We start from the raw sequence: 25,756 nt of genomic DNA, 5'->3' as shown, positions 1-25,756 counted from the left end.
TTTTACTTTTTAAAACTTTATTGATTTACCACTTGATTAAAGCATGGGATATTTATTTTAACAGTATTATACATAATATTTTTACATAGAAAACTTTACATAGCATTTCGTATTATATAATTCTGCTTATTCTTTCAAAAATGTGTACATCCATTGGGCAAGGAATGCTTTTCATTAAATTACCAATATTAAATGCACTTAATCATCGTGTATAGGTTAAACAAAAGTAGCTATTAACTAATTTTTAGGCATTTTTAAGGAGGTAAAACATACATTTGCACATAAAGAAATATTTGATGCAAATATGCAAGATAAAATTTTTTAAAAATCAGAATACTGAGAAAAACTACACTTTTGATGAGTGTCTTTTTTTGAGAGCACAGACTTTCACGTAGAGTCATTCTTTTAAATACTCAGCTTTGGTTTCTTTGTTTCCCAAATTACAAAGCTGCGGATCGCAAACTCCAGGACTTTGCATGAGTTTGAACTATGCCTACTTTTAACACAAGTATTAGAACAGAATTCAGAAAATGCAGTTGAGAACCCAGTTTCTATTTAAACCAATATCCATTCGCATCATAACAACAAACATCTGAATGCGATGGTCATACTAGCATTTATCAGCAGGTTCCTGTAATAACTACTCAGTGTATAGCCATAATCACAAAAGAATGATGAGAAATTTTAGTGGTTTTTTTTGCATTTTGTACAAAAGTCACCTCTCAGAGGAAATGTTGTTTCCAGATATTATTAAACAATTCCCATTATGTATGTTCTTTGGTTATACATGAGGAGTGACAGGAAAAAGGTGTATTTGACTAAAGATGCGTTATTAGAAATAAAATTTCCCATCCACTGTTTGTTGTTAAGATGCCAAAGCTGGTGATCTCCCTAAAGGACAATGAAGAAAAACAAAATTGCTCAAAGCAGCAGTATTGTAACAAACAGAAGCTTCTCTAGAGACCCAGCACAAATAATCAACACTTAAAGCAACTGAGAAAGAAAGAAGGCCTTGGAAACACGCTGCTCTCCTCCATACCCTTGTGAGTGAACGGCCGCTGGCCCAGGGCTGCGGGGTCACCCCCTTCCCGGCTGTCTGCAGGGTGGCATGCACCACGTTCGCCATGAGCTGGGATAGATTTATTCACAAAAGAGAATTTAGGCTGAATGGCTTATTACCGGAGGTAAGGGATTTTCATCTGTATGTCACGGTCCACTGACAAGAAAAATAATCACCCTAAATGGTTTGACATCCAGTTTTTAAAAGGTCCATGCTGGTACAATTCAAATGCCTCACTCAGAAAATTGAATCTCTTAAAAAATGCAGCTGAAAAGAAATTCAAACCTGAATGTTTCGGCAAGGACAAAACGCACTTATACATTTCCTACGTTGTGAGCAGAGGGAGAAATGAAAGAGAAGGCAGGAATACATGGGCAGAGTCTTGCCATCCCATCCAGTGAGGAAAATGTCCCATGAGACCCTCAGAGGGGAAGCGAAGATCTCCACGCAGGGACACGGCTGGACAGAAAATGTACGAGTGGACCTGCGTGCGCCCCACTTACACCCTCAGCGAGGGTGTCGATGGGGACGGCCGACTTGCTGAGGCTGTGACGAACTACAGAGCCAGCGAGGGAGCCCGTGCGTGGCTCCCACGCTGCAAGGTGAGGATGTGACGGAGCTCAGGACCAGGACGTCGTCTATGCTAACGTTTCCCACTCACAGTGAAAAACACTCTCCCCCTGCCCCTTCCTGTTAAGTGTCGGAGCCCCTCTTCTCTCATGGACGTAAACAACGTAAAAACCTAAACATCTCTTTTTTTCTTTGGTAGAGAAATTAAAACACTTTTGGGGGCGGAAAAAAAAAGTAAGTACTGCTGGCCAAAACCAAACATTTCTCAAGGCTGGTAGAACACACATACACAAAAATGTGAGAAATCGGTCTCTTAGTAAACAAAAGCACCAGAAATCTTTCTCTATAAAGAAAAACTATCTGATTTTTTTTTTTAGATTAGGTTCCCAACTGACTAACTTCTAAGGCACCAGAGTTGACCTCAACACAACCCAGTTTATAGGACTACAGGGCGTAGGTAGCCGTCTGCATGTTTTAATACCTCTGTAACGGTTCTAATGCTGAGGGCTGCTCTTGGCGAGCAGAAAGTGAGGGCCGAGATGAAGCCTGTGTTCTTTCTCACCGACCTGAGTCAAGCCAGCTCCCGGACAGACTGCTTGCAGGCCTTGGGCTGTATGCGCAGACTGCCTACTCCACAAGCTGCACCACAACTCAGTTCTGTGGCTGCGAAGAGTGTTGCACCATCACTAACATTGTAAGGACACCAGAACCTAACCCTTCCAGAGAACTCAGCTCCTCGGCTCTAATTAACGGAAGCACTGAACATCGGCCACCTCTTGCCAAGGTCACGGTCAGCTGTGCTGGCCTTACAATGGCACGTGTCTGCTTGGGTTCAACCCACAACACGTGGCTGTGGAGGCTCACAGGAGCCCCCTCCTCACGCAGAGTGCCCAGCACCCTCCCCCATCTCTCTCGCTTTCGAGGGCTGGCCAATGCTGGGGACTGTGCCAAGCAGAGATACTAACTGTTGGTATACTCACTATTCTGAGGTAAAAATAAAAGGTTTACTCAAATATAAATTAACTCTCTTAAATTACTACTTCATTTTTGTTACTACTCCATATATTAGATGGACAATGTATTCTGGAAATTTTAATACCCCCTCCACAAATACTTCAAGGAAGACTAGCCATCTTCATTCAATTGTTTCCTTTTTCCTATAGGCTTTTCCTCCCCCTGTTACTAAAATAGGGAGAGCCAGAAGCACTATGTTTGCTTTTTAAACCTTGCAAGCTCTTAATTCTAACTTTATTACTAAGCTCTGCTTTCAGTCAAATCCTCAGTAATATCTTTTTTTAAAAAAATGCTTTAAAAATCACCCAGACATTAACAAAACAGGGGGGAAAAAGAACAAAGAACACTTTTTCCCCTGTGCCTTTCCCCAGACTAACATAACTACAGTTGACTCACAACTGACAAAAACACTCAAACTTCTCTAGCACACTCAAACAAAAAAAACCCAGCGTATTTTAAGTGGCACTTAGCCGTTACAAGAAATTTTATTAATGTACTCTCTAGTAATCACGAACCTATACAGCTATGTTCAGTATTTTCAAGGAGAGTGACTTCCTCTGACGGGAGTGAATAGCCAGTTGTGGGACTCTGTGTGACAGTGACGGCGAGTGCAATGACAGGTGACACGCAGTTCGATGGGTAATGAGGAAAGACTGACGGAAATGAGACAGACTCCCCACCTACTGTGTCAACTGGGTACGCAGCAGTTTAAAGAACACCGCAATGCCCGAGTCCCAGGACTCTGATGGAACCATCCTTACCCAGGCCTCTCTAGCTTCAGGATGTCAACTTTCTGTGGTCTGACCCGTCTCGAGATGTGCGAGGCAGGGGCATCATGGGGACAGTTCCGCAGAGATACAGTGGTGCCCGCAGGGGCCAGGGCTACCAGACTGGCGACAGGCTCCCTGGGACTTGTGATGGCTCTTCTGGAATCCATATCTTATACACAACGCCTATCCTCAAGAAGAACTTCCGCAGAACGGCTCGGAGCTCAGGAATCAGGTCAAACTGCATAATTTCACACAGGTAGGGGTAGTACATGGAAGCATGTGCTTTAAACTTGAGGTGGGAGAGAAGGAGAGAGAGAAAATTAGATGTGGAACTATTTTTCTGACCCTGGTTTTCTGAAAGTATCCATCTCACCCTGGAACTTCTTGCAAATAATACTGGCACTTTTCTCCTCTCTGTTGGAAAATAGGTGCAAAAAATTGCCAATTAAAACTTCTTTTAGTTATATTTAATGCCAAAAACAAACTGGGAACAGCCTTACTACCAAAGTCAGTTTTCATTTCAGTAAATCAAGATTCCAGTTCTAATCCAGGCTTTCACAACCTCAACCCTCTTTTCCAACAAAGCCACAGTGAAAATCAGGTAGTTGTTTAACAGCAACCTGCCTTTCTCCACTGGGATTCTTTGAGAGAAAAAGCCCAGTAACCTCAGACACCCATTGTTCATAATGAATGTTCTCGCCAATGCTCTAAGAATGGTGCTGGTTATGTAACCATCCTTGGGAGAATGGGGAGAGTACTTACTTCAAAGTCTCAGTATAAAGCCAACCCAAACCCAATTCTGGTGAAGACATTACTTGTTTATACCTTTTCGTCATTTATTTTGAGCGTTTTTGTTAGAAGTAACAATAGGAGGCTTGTCCAGGCTTCCCGATGGCTTTCAGAATTCACTGTGATGAAGTAGGCCAGGGCCTCGGAGCACACACTAGAAGAAGCAGTGGAGGGGTGCATGTCAGACAGAAGAGGAAGGTCACACATTTCACTGGAGTGGAGAACTCTTTCATTTTTTTTTCTAGATTTTTTATTCTGTATTGGAGTATAAGTGATTAATAATACTGTGGTATTAACAGTTTCAGGTGGACAGCAAAGGGACTCAGCCATATATATATATATGTATCCATTCTCCCCCAAAGTCCCCTCCCATCCAGGCTGCTGCATAACACTGAGCAGAGGTCCCTGTGCTCTCCAGCAGGTCCTTGCTGGTTATCCATTTTAAACACAGCAGAGTGTCCATGTCAATCCCCAACTCCCTAATGATCCCTCTGCCCCATCCTCCCCATCGGCAACCACAAAGAGAACTCTCTAATCTTGCAGTGAGTTTCTAATGAGCACCTGCTCTGGCTGTGCCATCTTGAGCAAATCCCTGAGCTTCAGTTTGCTCAGCTATGAAAATGGGAATAAACAACTGTGCCAAACTTGAGGGGCTGCTGTGGGATGAAACCGAACAAGGACATTCAACGTAAGGCCAGTGCAGGCCGGGCCGGTGGCAGGGGCTCGGCAAGGCAGGGTTTGCGACATGCCCAGCATGAGAGCCTGTTACCCACAGTTAACCACGGACCCCCACTCTCTTCTCACACAACACACTACAGCTAGTTTTTAAAACAGGCTGGGTTAGAAACTTAACACTTATGTATGTCCTCCAGAGAAACTGTATGAGACTATGTAGGTAGCTCTCTTCTGGACTTAATGTTAAGTTGAAAGGAGCTGCTGCTGTCCCCTTTAATTAATGAATTCATTTTTCAGTTTATGACTTGTCATATATTCTTTGTAAGATGACTGAAAAAGGAAAAAAAAAGTCACTGAAGAGAAAAAATTCCCACAACCCCATCACTCTAAGGAACGTGTGTGCGTGCTATGTCACTTCAGTCGCGTCCAGCTCTCTGCGACCCCATTGACTGCAGCCGGCCAGGCTCCTCTGTCTGTGGGATTCTCCAGGCAGGAACGCTGGAGTGAGTGGCCATGCCCTCCTCCAGGGGATCTTCCCAACCAGGGATGGAACCTGTGTCTCCTGAATTACAGGTGGATTCTTTACCACTGAGTCACCGGGAAGCCCACTCTAAGGGACACATGACATTATTCTGGCATATTTACTTCCAGCTATTTTTTGGTGACTTTTAAAAAGCAATGCTGAAATATTACAAGTATATGTGGTTTTACTTCCTGCTTTTTTGTGGTGAAACTTGTGTTTTGAGCATGTTTCCACATCAAAGAAAATTTTATTTTTTTAAATTATTTTAATTTTTTGGCCATACTGTGTGGCATACAGGATCTTAGTTCCCTGACCAGGGAGCAAATCTGCGCCCTTTGCATTGGAAGCTTGGGGTTATCTGCGCTGGACTGCCATTGAAGTCCCAGAAAATCACTATTATTTTTTTTCCAGAAAATTATTTTTTAAACACTTCATTTACAAAATTTCATTTATTTATTTTCTGGCTGTGCCATGTGGCTTGTGAGATCTCGGCTCCCTGACCAAGGATTGAACCCAGGCCATGGTAGTGAAAGCCTGCAATCCTAACCACTAGGCAACCAGGGACTTCCACCAAACTTCATTTTTAAAGGCTGCCTAATATTGTATCATAGGATATACTGTAATGTATATCCTATGATATACTCTGATACATAGCTGAGCTGTTTTAAATTTTTTCTCTTTATATCTGCAATGAACGTTCTGTGTGAGAATCGTGATTCCCTAACAGTGAATTACTGAGTCAAAGAGAGATGGAGTTCTTTAAGGCTCTTGAGATACATGTATACATATACATACACAGATATATGTAAAATGCCCCGTGACTTCTAGGAAGACCCGTGGTGCAAGAAGAGCATGTGTCTTGTCACATGGTTGTCAGCACTCCACGTTAATGTCTTCAAATCTTAAAGGAGTGAAAAGAGGCACAGACACGGCATCTTGCTCACAGTTGCCCAAGAAACCGGGTGGCAAAGATCGACTTCTCTGCAGAGGGCTCTCTCCATGGCACCCACTGCCTGCCCACTGCTGCATTTCTGCACAGAGTGAGTGCATCCTGGGGCCCACGTAATTCTTGCATGCTTCTCTTGGGAAGCAGGAATGGTGGGATATTAGAGCTGACAGTGCTCTAGAGGGGACCTAGCCAGGACTAGGGCCTGATGACTCTGAGCTCAGGGCACTTTCCCCTGCTGAGGTTTCTGTGCTTTAAGAAATGATACATGGAAGAAGCGAGGCCCTGTCCTCTTTAGGGCATTAAGAAAACTGGAATATAAGAGTCACCCAACAGACAGAAAAAACAAAAAGGACAACAGTTTCTCAGGCAGTCAACATAGAGGTATTTTTCTCCTACTCTTTTCAAATCACATTACTGTTGTAAAGCATCTGGTGTATTACAGATAAGAAATCTAATCAGAAATAATTTCTTCTTACCTTAAAAGTCGCTGCTGAATTTCTTCCCAGGAATCCCTGCGGTTCTCATCGACATACATTCGAAACAGGATCCTCAAACAACAGGCCAGGCTGCTGGTTTCTTGCTTTAGAAGATTGGGTTTAGACTTGCCCTTAAAACCTAGGGATCAGATAGTCACATAAGTTGTGCACACTCCTAGGGTAATGCTGAGAAATCATGTGGGAACCTAACGTAGTTACTTTAGGAAATATCGAACCATCTCACATTAAAAAAATAAAATTATTATATATTTGGCTGCACAGGATCCTAGTTGCAGCATGTGGAATCTAATTCCCTGACCAGGGAACCCAGGCCCCCTGCACTGGGAGCACGGAGTCTTAGCCACTGGACCACCAGGGAAGTCTTGATCTCAGTTTTGACACGGCTCAATTGTGATACTGGACAAAGGCAGCCCTGATGTTGCACCCTCCGTATAGGACATACTTTGCTCTTTGACACACCCTGAACTGTTCTCCATTCAGACTCTGCTCGCTGGGGGCTGAAGCCATTCATTTCATCTTCTCAAGTGTTATGGCTCTTTAAAGTTCTAGCATGTTTCTTGAGTTGCTAGGTTTTTTCTTTTTTTTTCCCCCACAAAGCATATATAAGAACACATTTTCTTAAACAAAGCAATACCAATCAGCCACTGGGATGTGTAAACCACTCTAATAAGCAAAATCTTATTATTGGCAAAGACCTAAAACACCTAGAAAGTTTAAACCTAAAGAGAAAAATGACATTTTAAAATTATGGGCTAAAACAGGCATCTGGGGAAAAAATGGTAATAATACAAGAATTATATATAAAGTATCACTTTCATACAAAGTTCACAAAATGAGACTCCTACTGTCTTCACCCCTATACAAACATACGTGTGTCTCTACACACGCACATCACTCATGTCCAGGACTTTGTATTTACATATGGAGGTGGGAGAGAAAAACCCTTAAAAGCCCCAGAAAATGTACCAGTGCGTCTGTTTCTCCTAGACTTCCACAGTTTTTATACCATCATATTTAACTTTACAATTTTAATCTAATGTAAAATTTCTTGACTTGCTAGATTAAACTCTAAACTAATTTGTTTTTCCATCAAATACTGAGAATCTCCTGTGTGCCAGGCCATAATCCTGGTACTGGGATGAAATTTCCCTTCTTTCTCCCTCAAGTGTGAAAACACCTGTTAAGTTATTCCAGCTGTGTGTACCATACCAGGGACTTTCCAAAGGCTTTAACGGTTTACGACGGTGACCAGGGCAACCAGCTGCCCCATATGTGTAGTCTGCCTTACCTGCTCGCCACAGGACAGTCCGCTGCTCATAATTGGAGTTGAAGGCCTTTGAGAATGAATGGGACTCCTGCAAGCAGTCCAGGAGCTTGAAGAGGTGCTGCGAAGACATGTACTTGTACATGCCCTGGTCCTCCGTCTCGATGTGGATATCTGTGTCCAGCGTGTCTTGCTGGAGAGGGGAAGATAACAGAGCTGAGTAAAGGAGACAGACTGGCTCTGGACATGCTGGTGTCAGAGCTCTCCAGGGTCCTCCTCTCTACGAGGCACACTGCCTTCCTCAGCAGCCTCGCCGCTCTTCCATTCAGACTCTGGCCCCTGGCTGGCGAGAGGACACGCTGCGCTCCTGCACGACGGCAGGCTCTGCGGCCAAAGTTTCAGCCGTGTCAGTACTGCCTTCACTGCATCAACAGGAGGGTGTGTTTCTCCAGCTATTACAGATTTCATTACACGACTGCACTGTCCGCTTATTTTATAAAGAAAGTGGAAAACGAGAAAATCAATCTGTAGTACCTGTGACAGAAGCTGTGAGGCTCAAAGCATAGTGAAAGAAATTCTCAGCCAAAGCCCACATGGCATCTCATCTCAAGCCTCATCACATGATCAATGAACTTCAGCAGGTTTGACAATTGTGTTTAAACATGGAGGGAAAAACCATAAAAACAGGTATGAAATGCTAGAAATTTTTATTCAACATGTTGCCTGAAATGTGGGACATAATTAGGGATTTTGTATTTGCTTAGCCCTCAAGGAAAATGGACCACATCCCTCCCTACAAGCCAGAGGTTACAAAAGGGCAGAGTTCGCAATACTCCTGAAATAGGTCTATAAATTCAGTGTAATCTCCATCAAAATTCTAGCTGACATCTTTGCAGTAACTGACAAGCTGATCCTAAAATTCATAGGTAAATGTAAGTGACACAGAACAGCCAAAACAGTCTTGGGGGGGAAAAAAAAAAGCAGCACAAAGCTGGAAGACTCATACTTCCCTATTTAAAAAAAACCTATTAAAAAAAAAAAACTACACTAATCAGACAGTGTGATTCTAGCATAAAGACAGACATACAGCTAAATGGAAAATAACTGAGAATCCAGAAATAAATCCTCAAACTTATGATCAAGAGATTTCTAGCATGGATGTCAGAATAATTCAATGGGGAAAAAACAGTCTTTATATCGAATGGTACTGGGATAACTGAGTATTTACATGCAAAAGAATGAAGGTAGACTCCCTATCTCCCATCATATACAAAAATAAACTAAAAAAAAAAAAGGATCAAAGACCTAAATATAAGAGCTAAAGCTGTAACATGCTTAAAAGAAAATGTAGGCCTAAATCTCTGTGACCTTGAATTAGGGCAATGCTTTTAGAAATAACTTTAAAAGTAACTGGAGAAAAAACAGTAACATGACTTTTATCAAAATTAAAAACTTTTGTTCTTCAAAAGACACCATCAAGAAATTGAAAAGATAATGCACGAAATGGTACAGATCATATATCCGTGTGCTAAGAGACTAGTATCTAGGAAATACAAAAGCTCTCTCAGTGATAAAAAGATAAATAATCCAACGAAAAGGACTTGAATAGGTGTTTCTCCAAATATGAGAATAAATCCACTATGAGCTACTACCTCACACACATGAGGATGCCTAAAATAATTTAAATAAAACCAGCCAACACAGTGATAACCACTGGTGAGGAGGTGAAGACACTGGAACCTTCACACACTGTTGGTGGGAATGGAAAATAGTCTGGCTGTTTTGGAAAACAGTCTGGCAATTCCTCAAAAAGGCAAACACAAAGCTACCATATGACCCAGCAATTCTACTCCTAGGTTTATACTCCACACATTTAAAAACGTATGTGCACATTAAAATCTGTACAAAAATGTTCACAGCAGGATTATCTGTAACAGCCAGACGGTGGACACAACCCAAATGTCCATCAACTGATGAACAGATGCACAAAACGAGGCCTGGGCACAAAAGGGGATGTTATTCAGCCCAGGTGAGAAGAGTGGAGTGGGGTACACGCCCTGGCACGGCAAGCCTGGAAAGCAGTGAGCAGAAGGAGCCAGACACAAAAGCTCACAAGTTATACGACTAACATAATATGTAATACTTGGGTTAGACAAACCCAGAGACAGAAGATAGATCACCAGTTGCCAAGGGCTGGGGCAAGAAGGGAATGGGGAGTGATATTGATGGTCAGGGTGTTCCCTTTTGCAGTGATTAAAATGTTCTAGAATTAGTGGGGAAGTTTGTATAGCTTTGTGAATATACTAAAACCACTGAACTATACACTTAAATAATATAAACAAAACCCCAAAAAGGACAGCCCTTGTGCTGCATCTACCTCACAGGTATGATTACAGTATTTAACAAACAAGAGGTTTCCATTGTTCAGGGGGGTGGCCTGCTGCACAGCTTCTGAGATCTCAGTTCCCTGACCAGGGATGGAGCCTGCACCCTCAGGGTGAAAGCGCCAAGTCCTAACCACTGGACCGCCAGGAACCTCCCCTGAAATCTTGATTTCCAACTCTGCTTGAAAAACTGGAAGACTATCACAGCTTCACCAGCCTGGCAGCAACCAGCCCTGCAGCAAGGAGGTGGCAGGGCTCAGCGGCCTCCCACTGTGCCCGCTGGCCTGCTGCCCCTGCTCACAGCATCGCCCAGGCCATGAGGCACGCAGGTCTGCAACCTGTGGTGGAAGGTTACTGTCCCACTTTTGGACACTGAGTTCTGTTTCCAAGCACACTGTATATATAAAAGGTTGCATATACAAAACAAAAAGGTATTCTTTCTGAAGGAAAAACTGGGACCTCTAGCCACATAACTTTTCCTTCTCAGTTAGTTATGGGTTAACTGTGGATCAATGATAAGGAGCAATCCCTATGATTAATAACACATATTTTTTGAAGCACCAAGGCAAGGAGTGGAATCTCAGCAGTGGAATGCTGGTAAACTGGCTCCCTGGGAAAGGCTGATTTTTAGTGCTTGGTGATTTCTGTGGGGTAAACACTCCCATTACGGCCAATAGTAAGTGACCAGTACCCTTGTCACTGAACACAGGGCTGGGGGCAGTGAGCGTGAGGGGCTCTCACGGCCAACCCAAGGTGGCTCCAGCACATCACCGCACCCGGGCAACCTCCCCACCGGCAAGGATGCTCTTCTCCAGGCCTGCCCTCACCTGGGCGGCAACCATGTGCTCTGCGTCCTCCTTCTTGCTCGTCGCAGGGTAGAACACGATGTTGTCAATGGTCTGGATCAATTCCAACTGGACCACACACTTGATGAGGAGGCTGGCAAACAGTTTCTGATCTATATTAGATGATAAAGATTAACCCTAATAATGATTCAGCCAGTACTGAGTTCACTGAGCTCTTCCTGTGTGCCAGCACAGATCTTGATGCTGCGGCATAACAACTAAGAAGCTGGACAAAAATCCCTGGCCCCCACATGGCAGAGAAGGACAGTAAACAAGCTATTTAAGCATAAGATATAGGATGTCACACAACGAGGACACAAGGTGGGGGTTGGGAGGTGGAAGGGGGGCTGTCATGGTGGGGCTACGAGCTGGCCAGAAAAGGTTCTCTCTGAAAATGTGCTTTCTGAGCAAACACCTGAAGAGGTGAAGGGTGTCAGTGACGCGGGTCCCTGTTCTCCAGCACATTTCTCTGCTGCCCAAAGGGTCGCTTCTACAGACTGGCTCTGGGCTGTGCTCTGTCCACAAGAGGCTACAGGTTCCTGGTGGTAGCTGGCCCTGCCAAAGGGCTAAATCTCAGCCGTGAGGGTCGGAGAAAGGGGCGCAGCTCATATAAACTCTTGGCTCCTGGATCACTAGATGGAGCAGTCACTGCCCACATTTTCCGCTTCCGTATCCTTCAGAAGCTCTCCTGCCTGTTTCAGTGGCTAAAATAATTCTCTGTGGAGAATTTTCCCTGCTTAGGTTATTGATGTGGTTTCTGCCTATGGACTAGACTCCAACTAATGTCTCATTTTCTTAATCCCTGGGTTCTGGGACAGTCCATGGCTGATTTGACTCCAGTCCAAGCAGAGCTTCCTTTCCAACTTACTGTTAAAGAACCAGAGTGCTGAAAGTATTAGATAAACGTTAACAGGGAGTTGGGTCATCTTCAAGCTTTTGAAAATAGCTATGAAATTGTACATATAAAAATTCTCCACACAGAATGAGTTTTAAGTGGAAATTGCAACAGATGTACACTTAACTTATACTTGTTCAATGACACCACCACCCTGGACCCAAAATAAAAAGAAAGTAAACAATGCAAGTGTGTAAAGGGTTGCGCCTGCTGCTCTATGCACTGAGCTCATCCCTGAAAAGGAGGCGGTGGAGACGGAAAACTGGGAGAAACAAAGTTCTGTTCCCTAGAGAAACGGCAGGGTCTCAAGTCCCAGGCATCTCTCAGGATCTAAGTGTCTTGCTGCGCCCAGTGGTCCCACTGAAGGAAGCGTCCACTGGTCCCTCTGTCTGGGGCTGATGAGGACTCAGCTCATCCTTTGCCTGGACCCTGGAGACACCCTGGCCGTGCCACAGACGTGGAGGAGCGGCCTGCAGTCTCCAAGGTGGCGCCTCTTGAATGAATTCTGAGGCTGGTTATTTTCTAGCCTTCAAAAAATAATGGTGACCATACAGGGCGTTGTCTAATGCGCTGCCTCAGAAGTTCATGCCAATGTGGACACCTACAGACTGGTGTGTTGAGAAGAGGGTGAAACCACTATGAAGAAAAATATCAACCACAACTTTAAAAAACACCAGAAATGGTTCAATTTCTCAGTCAAAAGTGTCTGAATCTCGACTCTACCACGTATTAGCAAGTCATGTCATCTGAGACCTAATTCATTCAAATGTAAAATGGTACCCCCTCAAACGGCAAAAATAAGATCACGGCAAGGATAAGGACTATACACACATGGGGCACACAGTGCCTGGCTCACAGCAACTGGAAAACCTATTTGTTAAAATGATAGACAGGAAAACACGCCATAAGCAACATTAATGGATAAATCAGTAAAAGTAATTTGAAACTTATATTCAGCAAAGGGATCTCTAACACATAGAGTCCCCTCAAATCAATAAAAAGATCAACAATCAGTACAAAATGAGCCAAGATTACGAACAGATAGCTCACAGAAAACAGAAATGGTTCTTAAACACAGGAAAAACTGCTCAGTTTCACTCATAATTAAAAAACTGCATATTAAGACTACTCAAAAGATACCAAGTATCACCCAGGTGTTTTCAAAGATCATGTTAACAGGTGTAACCTTAATAGGCAGCAACCTGGAATTATCTATCAAAATAGCAAAGGCACTTCTCTTTTAACCTAGCAATTCTGTTTCTGGGGATTTACTGTACAGATAAACTCACAAATAACACATGTATTATGTGATTCAATGCAGTGTTGTTTATAACAGAAAAAGACTAGGAATAACATAAATATCCACTGGCAGGAACCCAATTAAGGAAATAACACCACAGCTACAGTGTGGGACAACATACAGCAGCATTAAAGAGCGTGAGAGCACCTCAGGTACTGACTTTGAATGATCTCTAAGGTACATCAGAGATAAAGAACAATGAACGGCATTCTCTAATGTCTATAAAAGGGGTGGAAGAGAATCCATATATAAGTATAAACACGCATTATATGCTTGTGTAGTTGGATAGGCATTTGCTTACACACGAGTCTCTAGGAAGGACTATTAGCAACTGGTAACACCGGCTGCCACAGGGGAGGGGAGCTGCAGACTGAGGCCCAGGGGTGGAAGGAAGGCTCATAGCCTCTTTACCTCTCTGCACCTGCCGGATATTTGAATCACGTACATGTGTTACCTACTTAAAATAACAAACAAATAAAAACAAAAACAGTAAGAAAAGGGGTCTTACTTGCATATGGTCTGGCTTTCCAGCCGTCGTCGGTCGGGTTAGAGAGTTGGCTCTGACCCCTCTCAGAGGCATTTTTATCAATGCTGCTTAAAGACTGGCGGTCCAGATCCACATCCTGGAAGTTAACCAGAGAGAAACACAATGCTCACTCCTCCATTCACAATGCAGGACCTGCGCAGAGATGTGCCTGGTTTTAACACTGGGGCCCAACTTGAATGTGTAAGTGTCCTGCTGAGCTTGAAGTACAGTGTAGCACTTTTCAGAGGCTGCATGGGAGAGATTATGAATTTCAACAATTTCTTTCTCCCATTAAAATTTCACATCTTCTGATTCCAACTTAGGTGGCATTTCTCTACACACTATGATTTCATGAAGAGTGTGACAATTTTTAACGATATCAAGTTCAAAAACAAATGAGTATGGTAGGAGGTTTTTTTAAAGCTGACAGCAGAAAGTTAAACAGAAAATGTTTACATACTGTGCTTTATTTTTAAATCGCTATATCCCAAAAGCCTTTCAAAATCTAATGCCTTTATAGTTACTTGGAAATAGAAACTAGACAGTAAGACTAAAGGCTTACCCTATAAATCACAGTATTTTAAAGGGATACTTGAATTAAAACTTCTTTATGGGGTTTTACACAAAAAATAAAAACTATTTCACTGGTGAAGAGAAAAGCATTCTTTTTAAGATTTCTTTTTTTGGATATGGACCATTTTTAAGTCTCTTATTAAATCTGTTATAATATTGCTTCCTGCTCTGGTTCTTTTTCTGGCCATGAGGCATGTGAGATCTTGGTTTTCGGGCCAGGGACTGAACCTACACCCCCTGCATTGGAAGACAGTCTTAAACCATTGGACCACCATGAAGCAATATTTACAACAGTGAAAGGCCAGAACTGACAGTTCAACAACAGAAAATCCATTAAATAAATTATAATAATGTACAGCCAGGGAAGAGGCTGTCCTCGAAGACTATTTAAGAATACGGAAAAATGTCCAAAATGGTATTAATACATTAGGTATGAAGTGAGCCTCAACTGCAAATGTGGGTTGCATGTGCTCAGTTACAGAAACAAAAGCTAGAAGTGCTTTTAGCTTTTATTGAGTGAAGTGACTTATTTTCTTAATACTTCTTTTCACTTTCAAAAGACCACATTAATGAATAAATATAGTGTTTAGCTCCTATAAGGCTTCCCTGGTAGCTTGGATGGTAAAGAATCTGCCTGCAATGCAGAAGACCCAAGTTCAATCCCTGGGTCAGGAAGATCTCCTGGAGAAGGAAATGGCAACCCACTCCAGTATTCTTGCCTGGAAAATTCCACAGACAGAGAAGCCTGGCAGGCTACAGTTCATGAGATCGCAAAGAGCTGGACCCAACTGAGGGACGAACACTTTCACTTTTAGCTCTTATAACCTTCTTTACTCACTTCCCATCAGAAAAGCCTAAAGTCCTTAACTTTTTACTATGATATGTGATCAGAGAAAAGACAACTGAAAAAACAAAAATCCTACCAAATGTTTTTCTGCTGGATCGTCCTCCATTCCTACAGGTCTCCATGTCAGCAGACTTTAAGGAACGCAAGAGAAGGAAAATAATCAATATGAAGCGCAGCCTGGAGCTTTAAAACAACTACTGAACACAGAAGTAAACAGCAGTAATCACACTGACACTTACACGTGGGGGATGGTTGTTTTGAAGATATCCAGCATACAATTGCACGTTTTGTCCCAGACGTCAGGACTGAATTTCTCTCCATTGGATATTACTAAGTTTTCTAAGCAATTTGTACCTGATCGAGCCAACTGCTCATTATCTGCAAAATAAAACATCTATCATTAAACTTCAAATGCTGTTCTGATTCCAGCCTGATCACTGATGCTGCATATTGTGATGTGGGGAGACAATGCAACTGGTAGGCTAGTAGGCCTCTAATTAATGAAGCACTGCTAGGGATGGTATTAAAGTTTTTAGCATTTAAGTAGGCTATAAAGAGGTAAAATTATTTTTTAAACTTTATTGTTAGGAATGGAAGAAGGTCAACATTTTGGTACTTGTATGAGAAATGATTTATAAACTGACTCGGAGGAGAAATTGTTTTTATGTTCTAATTTAATTAAAAAATACTCATTTTCACCAATTACAAATGCACTCTTCAGCCTTCACGCTTCTATATGTTGAAAAAATTAATCTCTCACTAAAGACTATGTCAAGAAAAATAAAGCCTAGCTACATGAAAAGTACCTTGTTTTACACACCACTGCAACTGTGCAAATACATCAGAAAGAAGAACTTCATTCAAAGCTTCATAGAACTGGGTAAACACATCACAAATAGCATAAAGTGCATGATTGCAAGTTGTTGTCATCCACTCGGATTTCTGGAAAAAAAAATTAAAAGATAATGTTTAAAAGCCACTCTCCTTGTGGTGAGATGGGAATTCTCACATATCACTGGCAAAATATTCTGAAACAAAATTTGGCAATAGAGATCAACTGTCTTAAACATGTCCACATCCACTCATGCAGTAACACTACTGCCAGGAACGAACCCTGAAGAAATAAAGATCTGTGGCTGAAGGTTTATGAATAAAGATGTTTACCACACGGGTATTTATCTACTGTAAACACAGACATAAATTAATGCTTGGTAATGTGGCAGTTAAGTTGGGAACATCCATATGACAGAATTTAAACAGTCATTCAAGTGATACTTCTGGGAACTCCCTGGAGGTCCAGTGGTTACAACTCTGTGCTTTCACTGCTGGGGCCCAATTCAGTCCCTGGTCAGGGAACCGAGATCCTGCAAGCTGTGTGGCACAGCCAAAACAAAAAACAACCCCCCCGCCCAATGATACATTAAAAAATCTTAGTTATGTCCAATACACCTTACACAAAAATGTAAATATTAAAAATGATGTTGGATAGACAGGTTTTTCCAAAGATATACAAATGGCCAACAGATACACGACAAGGCGCTCAAAATCACTCATCATCAGAGAAATGCAAATCAAAATCACAATGAGATAACACCTCGGGCCTATGAGAATGGCCATCATCAAAAAGCCAAGAGATAATACATGCTTGAGAGGATGAGAAGAGGAGGGAACCCTTGGGCGCTGTTGATGGAAATATACGTTGGTGCAGCTGCTATAGAAAACAATATGGAGGTTCCTCAAAAAATTGAACTACCATATGATTCAACAAATCCTACACCTAAAGGAAATGAGAACACGATGCTGAAGAAACATATGCAACCTCACGTTCTCCCAACCGTTCAGAAGTTGGTATGAACCAAACAGGAAGAGGACCGCGAGGCGCCTGCTGAACCGGCAGGTTCGGTGCTCAAGGGCCGAGTGGGTGCACAGTGGAGATTTATTTCCCCTCCCTCATCCCCAGATGGGAAGCTCCTCAGCACTACTCGATGACTGGGAGAGGAGGGCCAGGAAGGGCGTTTTCCTTTTCAAAACACACCCGACACGGCTCGCTGTGCAAGACTTCTGTGGGCTGTGGATGCTGACGACGCAACCCTGGGCACAGACGAGGGCCAGAGCGGCTCTTCTCCCATCTCCCCGGGGCAGCGCTCTTGTCATCACCCACCTCCGACTGTTGCTCGGGGAGTTTCATGTTGTCAAAAATCCTGAACACGATTCTGAACAGGTCCTGCCACCAGTGCTTTTCAAAGGTGTGGCCATAGCTCTTCATGATCTCGAACATCACTGTGAGCCCTCTGGGGGAAACAAAGCCGGGCACAGAGGAGGGGGTGGGTGGGAGAAGAGGGCAGGGGCCGGGGGAGGCGGGGACTGAGACCCAGGCGGGGAGGTGGGGAAGGGGCCCCCGGGAGGGGAGCCGGAACGCAGTTACCTGGTCCGGACATCTAGTTTGCATCTATTAATGATGCAGGAGAGCTCAAAGAGGATGGGGAACCAGCCTCGGACCCAGACTCTGTCACCAGGAGCCACGTTCATGTCATCACTTGTGTATTCTTGCAGCACCTACAATGAGACCATCCCTCAGAGGCAGACCCAGCAGGTGAAAGGAAGGAGCCAAACCAGAACTACAAGAAGATGAAAGCCCCTCATTTCCCCTTCTAAAAACCTCAGTTTAGCAAGGGTCTGTTGGGGAATCCTGCAGAGATAAAGACCAGTGGGTCCCAAAGGCACATGCGCGGTTTCTCCCTATGGACCTTTGTGGGTTTTAGAGAAAGGTGAGTGAGGCAGATCACAAGAATCCTGGCGGCAGGAGGTTTTACATTAAGAAAAGCGATAAAGGTCAAATGGTGATAGCAAAACATCCAGGATGATTCAGTATCTCAGACCGTTCCCAAACATTACTACAAAAGGAGAAGGGGGCAGCAGAGGATGAGATGGTTAGATAGCATCACTGATTCAATGGACATCAATTTGAGCAAATTCTGGTTGATAGTGGTGGACAGATGAGCCTGGCGTGCTTGCAGTCGCAAAGAGTCAGACACGACTTGGCAACTGAACAACTGTAATCATATTACTTAAAATAGGAGGGGCAGCACCTACTATTGACTAAGCAATTGCTAAGGGCCGGGAGCTGTAAAGGTGTTTTACATGAGTTAACAATTCTCACAATTCCCTGAAGCAGGTAGAAATTAATGGTTCCGCTTTGTAGGTGAGTTAACAGAGGCACGAAGGGATTAAATAAGAGGCCCAAAGTCACGTGTGTAGGCAGGTGCTGGCCGTCTTTACACAGTCCAGATGTGAAGCCCTACTTCCTGCCCTGTCTCTGGGGTCCTCAGCCCTCTGATCCTTAACCACTCTTGAAGAAGCACGCTCTGTTGCAATGGAGTTTCTGTGTCGACTCTGGTTCCTTAGCATTCGGCGATTTCTCTCTGTGCCTCACTTACTGCCCCTGTATAACGGGAATGTAATTATCCCTCCTATGGGCTTGATGCGAGGGTTAAAGGTATCCACACACAGAACATGCCTAGAATGCTGCCTGACATGTTCTGAGTGCTCAATCAACAGTGGTCTCATCGTCATCTCATCTCATTGAGCTGTTGCCGGGACCAGATGTATCATCTCGGGGGCGTGCACTCCTGTGAAGAATGCTTTAAAAAGAGATCCGTACAGGCCATCAGTTTAGTCCTGCTTGTTTTCACCCAACTGCAGTGTTTTGAGGCTGTCAGCTGAACCACTTTAGGAAAGTGAGATGTAACAGAAAAATCCTCAGCATTTTTGGGAGAAAACAAAAGGTGATCTCTAAATGTGATTTCTTGGCTGTATCACAGCGGCATGATGTCATTTCCTAAAAGAGAGGTTTGGTTTCTCTCAAATACAATGTCTAGCTTCTTCAGCTTTGCCAAAATTCACAGCTAAACTATCATCTTCTACAAAAACAATCTGTAGGATACTATATAAAAGTTCAGACTAAATAAAATACTTTCATACATACAAACTAACCAGAAAGGTGGAACTCCTGTTACGGCAGTATGTGGAAATAAACATCTAGCTTAGGGCAAGCGCACATTTGTAAGAGAGCAGCTGGGAAAGCTCTTTCCCAGGAGAGCAAGGGTCTTCTGTCCACGCATCCATCCCCGCCATGGCTCAAAGAGTGCGAAGAGGAACACTGTACCCGCGGCCTCTCGGAGACGTATTTCCCACAGAAGCGGATGAGCCGGATGGCTTCCATGCTCGTGTCAGGGAAAGCGGCATTGCAGGCGAACTCCGATAAGCACTTCACAGCATCTTGGAAGGAATCGATGGCTGCCGGGAAATGGTGCTGGAAAATGGTTGCTGGGAAACAAAGGCACATTTTTAATACGACCAGGATTTGGAAACGAGGATTAAACACACATACACAAACACAGGAGATGATTACTGCAGTGAAAAATCTAAGGAAGGCATGTCAGTGGTCTCTGGAAGACAGGGTTTCTAATGAAATTATTCAGGAATGAGTGCCCTCAGTACAACTAGGGCTAAACTGCACTGCTTCCTGAGCTCAAGCAACAAGGTAAAGGCCCAAATATTCATTCATTCAATGAACATTTATTGAGTGCCAACCACATGCAAAGTGTGTAAAGCAACTATACTGCAATAGAAATTAATTAAAAATAAAATTATGGATAAGATGGGAAATAAAACCCCCACAAAGTGTGGTTGTGGGCCCCAGGGACAGCGATAAGCAGCTGAATTTCCCGCCTTTGCTCCAGTGGGAAAGATGGACAATAATCACCTCAATCAGTAGATACGTAAAATAATCCCAGGTGGGGTGGGTGCTGGGTGAGGGGACAAAAAACAGGAGAGGCTGGTGGTAGCGGAAGGACTCTGGGGAGTGAGAGGACTGCCAAGAGACGACCAAGCTTCACCAGGAAGACAAGCTGTCCATTTTAGGATGGAGTCAGTGGAACTGCGAGAGATATACAAACGTGGATGCATGTGGGGTTGGCCCAGAGGGTCTGCCTGACGGAAGCTGAATACTGAGGGAAGCGCTGGCCCCAGTTCTGTGACCCTGAGCACATCCCTTCATTCTCTGGCTGCTGCTGCCCTAAGATCACACCTGGTGGTACCTTGCTGGGACCTTATGAGGACAAAGTGAGACAGGGAAGGTCAGTGAGCCAAAGCTGACAGGCAGTTTAAAATTGACGGTTTTCAAAATCTTACAGATACCACCTAAGAATATGAATGACAAGAATTTTAAAAAAGTTAAAAGACCTCAAAAAAAATCAAAGCTGACCCTGTGTCTTACAATGTCCACCAACAGCAAGACCGGCAAACAGGTAGGCCCAGGGACTGAGGTCAGTGCAGGGTGCAGGGCGCGAGTTCTGGGCCGGACTGCAGGCGGCAGTCTCCCTCCACTACCTCCTGGCGGTATGACCTCAGAGACAAGCTCTCCTACCCTACTCTCCTGCGTCTGTTCTTCTTCAGTGAAACGGGGAAGTACTGGTTTTCTTATCAGTGGGTTCAAACAACCCCAGACCAAAACTATCCTGGAAAAAAAATTTCAGACAGTTCCAAAACGCAAAGCTTGAATTTGCTGCATGCTGGCAACTAGGTACGTAGCCTTCTTATGTTGTATCATGTATTATGAGTAACCTACACTTGATTTAAAGTATACGGGAGGATGTGCAATGGTTTTATGCTATTTCATCGCAGGGACTTGAGCATCTGTGGATTTGGTACCCGAGGAGGGTCTTGGAACCAGTTTCTGACCAATATGAAGGGAAGACTGTGTAGTCAGCTCTTGTTACTCATGGTACTCATTCTACAAAGTTGCTGTGAGCAATGCACTGGCAAACACTGAACCATCGCTCCTCAGGGAAACAGAGTTAGGTTCCTGTGAGCCTGTGCGCAACAATACTTTCATCAACCTATCAACACATAAACTTGCCTTGTGTGCAGTCCTGTCTTTAGAAGTCCTGAAGTTCAGTTCAGTTCAGTTGCTTGGTTGTGTCCGACTCTTTGTGACCCCATGAACTGCAGCACGCCAGGCCTCCCTGTTCATCACCAACTCCCAGAGTTCACCCAAACTCATGTCCATCGAGTCGGTGATGCCATCCAGCCATCTCATCCTCTGTTGTCCCCTTCTCCTCCTGCCCCCAATCCCTCCCAGGATCAGAGCCTTTTCCAATGAGTCAACTCTTCGCATGAGGTGGCCAAAGTATTGGAGTTTCATCTTTAGCATCATTCCTTCCAAAGAACACCCAGGACTGACCTCCTATACTTAGAATATTTTGTTGGCTCACTGACAATGAACTTGCAGCCAATAGCAAGGCAGCTCATGCCTGAGCGAAGCTAAGACATGTATTTTCTCCATAAAGGACCACACAGACGTCCTGCCCTTAGGAACACTGGCTAGCACATCAGAACTGTGCTATGAACTAATTTAAAAGGTGAACTCACAAACTAAGACAAAGATGCCGAAAACACAGTGAGTTTTGTTTTGTTTTTTTTTTTTTTTACCACAGAAAGGATACTTGTTTTTTATTTGGCTGTGCCACTCAGCACACAGGATCTTAGTTTCCTGACCAGGGTCCAAACCCATGGGCCCTGCGCTGGAAGTGCAGACTCTTAACCACTGGACCGCCAGGGAAGTCCCCGCTTGTTTATTTGCAGTAAAAAAGCTGAAACACGAAGGCCTTGTTCAGTCTCAGCTGGGAACAGGCACCCTGGGTGACAAGCATTTTGCTGCTCTGTGTGTGTTCATGTCAGCAAACGACCACCAAAGGGCCAGGAATTTTGGTTTTGGGGTTACATATAAATTTTAGCGAGTACATGAACTCACAAACATAGAAACATGAGGGTCGACTGTGCTTCCTTTCACAGTTAAGCACACGTCAAGAGCCCAGCATACCATGTGACACATGAGTACATCACAGTGTAGCTGAAACAAGGAAGCCCCTTTTGAGAGTAAACTAGACGGGAAGTAAGTGGTCACCCTCCTAGACTTGCACGTGGGGCGTCAGTCAGGAGGGAACGGAGACACTCACTGACGATGTGGCCTGTGGTCTGGAAGGCCAGCTCCACGATGTTCCCGTCGTGGTCCGAGGCCGCCTGGTGGAACACGGCGAAGATGTTCTTCCAGCCTGAGCGGATGCTGGCCGCCTGGGAGCTCACCATCTGGGCGACGCAGCGGATCACCATGTCCCGGATGGTTGGAGACCTGAGGACAGAACGGGCAGCCATGTCATCTGTACTTTGGACAGTGGGAAGATAAATGAATATGGTTCAATCCATAATAGCAATACTTAAAAGAAAATTTTTTTTAAAGCATGTAGTAATCCAGATTCATTAAAAAGAAAAAAATTACAGACAAAAAGAAGAAAATAATAGGACAGTCATTGGGCAGTTAGTTGCCTAGTCAGCAGTCATCCTCCCATCTCCTTAATAACAGAAGTCTGATTTCACCTGGGCAGCCACATGCTCGATCTCAGGGAACCAGCATAAACAGTGTGAGCAATGTGACAATCTTGTCTCATGTGCCAGATCCTCAGTTTCCCAGTCTCCAAGGGGAGCCATGTGGTCTGACCAATTAGGTGTAAGAGAAAAATCTATGTGCATGGGAGGGGAGGGGTTTCTGGGAAGGTTCTGCTTTTGTCTTAAAAGGAATACACTTGTGAGGTGCTGCCCTTTTTCCTCTTGTTCCCAATCACTCCCACTGTGAACACGGCATGATGTCTGGAGCTGAAGCCTCCATCCAGCAATCATGAAACAATAAACTCAAGGAAGAAAAGTACCCCATTTTAGGTCAAACAAAGGGACAGAAAGAGCCTGGTTCCTTGGTCACAATTTGGGCTATGGGACCAATGCTGGGACTGTCTGCCTCTGACTTGTTAAGCAAACAGTCCATAGCCTTGTGGTCAATTTTTCTGGCTCCAAACATTTAGAATCACATACTCTTCATTCTTCCATCCAGAGATGTGGCCTGTGTACACCATTCCTAAAAGTACATATCCTCTTAGATTTCTGGGCAAAGATATTTGTGTATGCTAAATACATACACTTGGATGGGAATATACATATGTAACTTAAGATGAATATTTTAAATTATTACAAAGCAAAACCTGAAGACAGAAGAAATGGTCCATTTCCTAAAGCAGCTGCAAGGTTCAACATGGTATTCCTTGGATATTTACAGTAAATTAGAATGTATGTCTGTTAACATACCTCAACTGACTGCCCATGTAAGAGTGCTCCCCTTACCTTGACACTGTTTTTCAGAGTGGTTATCACCACTGACTAAACATTGGGTTTATTTATCTATCTCACTGGACTATAAACAGGGATTATAAAATTTTTATTATGGAAAATTTCATTTACATAAAAGAGAAGATGGGGTAATAAACACACATAGACCCATCACTTAGCTGCAATGATCATCAAATCAGAGCCAAACTAGGAACTTTTGACTGTTTTCTGTTTTGTTGTATGGTTGGCAGTGAGAATAGTATGTAGCAGATGGCAGGCCTCAAAAAATACAGGCCAAGTGAATGAATGAACAGAGTGACTACTTCAGGGGGACAGCTGTCCTGACCTCTCTTATCACCTCCCTGGGGCATAAAGGCTGGGCCAATGTCTCCCCCTGTTCAAGGATACTTTGGCAGTGGCCCTGTCTCTGAACTCCGCTGGCACCAGCCCAGGTAAGAAGGCATGATGTCTATGGGCTGCAGTAGTGTGATCTGCCCTCTGTGGAGGTGATGAAGCGATCTCAGTGGGATTTACTTAGAGACAAGAGGTGTGAATCACAGTCCAGCTCATTCTATCTGCTTCCATCAACAAGAGAGGAAAAAAGACTGATTGTGTGGTTATTTCATCACAAAATGCGAGTGAGCTCCATAAGGACAGAGACTTTATCTGTCTACTACCTGGTACAAGGTACTCAGTTTGTTAGGAGACCTTCTTAGACCCCAACAGGGGTCTAAGGGTCTTCCAGAATAATGCACATACCTGTTTTTCTTCATAATATGCTCAAAAGGCCTCAAAAAATCTTTCTGGAAACGGAAGTTGGCTAATTCTCCCTTTTCAAGGAACTTCATGGAGAGTTGCCTTAATGAGTCAACAGCAAAGATAGCCACGTCCTCATTGGGGTTACAGCCAACCTAAGCAGGAACAGGAGGAGAGGTGAAACAGGCACAGTGGAACAATTGTGGATGTGGGGTTCTGAACCTCTCACACAGCCTGCCTTCAAAATAAATGCTCTGGGAAAACAGACCTCAGGAGGAGGAACAGGCTCTTTCTTGGCTATTACCTGTACAGTTTAAAGTTTCACAACAAAATACATTAAACCTGCTTTTAAAATATGCTCACGTGTTTCTGAGTCACGTTTTGATAATTCATACATGATTTCAGAACTTTTCATTATTATTACATGTGCTACGATGATCTTTGATGTTACTATTTGCAAAAAGATTACAACTTGCTGAAGGCTCAGGTGATGGTTTACATTTTTTAGCAACAAACTGTTTTAAAATTAAGCTATGTACATTTTTTAAATTATTACACACTTAATAGACTACAGAATAGAGTAAGCATAACTTGTTTGGAAGTGTTCAGTCGCTCAGCCATGTCCTACTCTTTGCAACCCCATGGACTGTAGCTCGCCAGGTTCCTGGTCATGGAATTCTCCAGGTGAGAATACTGGAGTGGGTAGCCATTCCTTTCTCCAGGGGATCTTTTCAACCCAGGGATTGAACCCAGGTCTCCTTCATTGCAGGAAGGTTTTTTACCATCTGAGCCACCAACCAAAAAGTTCATATGACTCACTTCACTGTGGTATTCGCGTTACTGCTTTGGTCTGGAACTGAACCTGCAGTATCTCTGAGGTTGGCCTGTATATCGAATGGATTAAAAAAATAACTAGCTTTGATGACAGTCTGGCTGAGGGTTGCTGATGGTCAAAGATGCTGCTAACTGTAATATTTTAAAGTGTTCATGTAATGTTGATGTAATTAGAGACTAGTAACAATATTATTTGGAGAAGGCGATGGCACCCCACTCCAGTACTCTTGCCTGGAAAATCCCATGGGCAGAGGAGCCTGGTAGGCTGCAGTCCATAGGGTCGCTGAGGGTCAGACACGACTGAGTGACTTCATTTTCACTTTTCACTTTCATGCATTGGAGAAGAAAATGGCAACCCACTCCAGTGTTCTTGCCTGGAGGATCCCAGGGACGGGGGAGCCTGGTGGGCTGCCGTCCATGGGGTCGCACAGAGTTGGACACGACTGAAGCGACTTAGCAGCAGCAGCA

The 25,756-nt window shown here is 43.7% G+C and overlaps 1 protein-coding gene across 4 annotated transcripts in view; it reads right to left on the bottom strand.

The window, feature by feature from the left end:
• The window catches only part of ARFGEF2 (ADP ribosylation factor guanine nucleotide exchange factor 2), an 83,574-nt gene continuing 57,818 nt past the window's right edge, over window positions 1–25,756 (bottom strand). For 3 of the 4 annotated variants that reach the window (XM_027977301.3, XM_042230247.2, XM_060397819.1), the window contains 14 exons: window positions 24,458–24,609; window positions 22,501–22,673; window positions 19,647–19,807; window positions 17,907–18,037; window positions 17,643–17,772; window positions 16,288–16,423; window positions 15,721–15,859; window positions 15,558–15,612; window positions 14,044–14,158; window positions 11,323–11,453; window positions 8,136–8,304; window positions 6,827–6,965; window positions 4,240–4,357; window positions 1–3,703 (listed from right to left, as the gene is read on the bottom strand). In XM_027977301.3, the coding sequence (XP_027833102.2) occupies window positions 3,527–3,703; window positions 4,240–4,357; window positions 6,827–6,965; window positions 8,136–8,304; window positions 11,323–11,453; window positions 14,044–14,158; window positions 15,558–15,612; window positions 15,721–15,859; window positions 16,288–16,423; window positions 17,643–17,772; window positions 17,907–18,037; window positions 19,647–19,807; window positions 22,501–22,673; window positions 24,458–24,609 (1,926 nt within the window). In that variant the 3' untranslated portion in view covers window positions 1–3,526. Of the gene's footprint in view, window positions 3,704–4,239; window positions 4,358–6,826; window positions 6,966–8,135; window positions 8,305–8,645; window positions 8,744–11,322; window positions 11,454–14,043; window positions 14,159–15,557; window positions 15,613–15,720; window positions 15,860–16,287; window positions 16,424–17,642; window positions 17,773–17,906; window positions 18,038–19,646; window positions 19,808–22,500; window positions 22,674–24,457; window positions 24,610–25,756 lie in introns of those variants that run through there. The other variant, XM_042230248.2, reaches the window with a different exon arrangement.

This window comes from Ovis aries, chromosome 13 (assembly GCF_016772045.2).
Source record: "Ovis aries strain OAR_USU_Benz2616 breed Rambouillet chromosome 13, ARS-UI_Ramb_v3.0, whole genome shotgun sequence".
NCBI lineage: Eukaryota > Metazoa > Chordata > Mammalia > Artiodactyla > Bovidae > Ovis > Ovis aries.
This window is presented reverse-complemented; position numbering and strand designations above follow the sequence as displayed.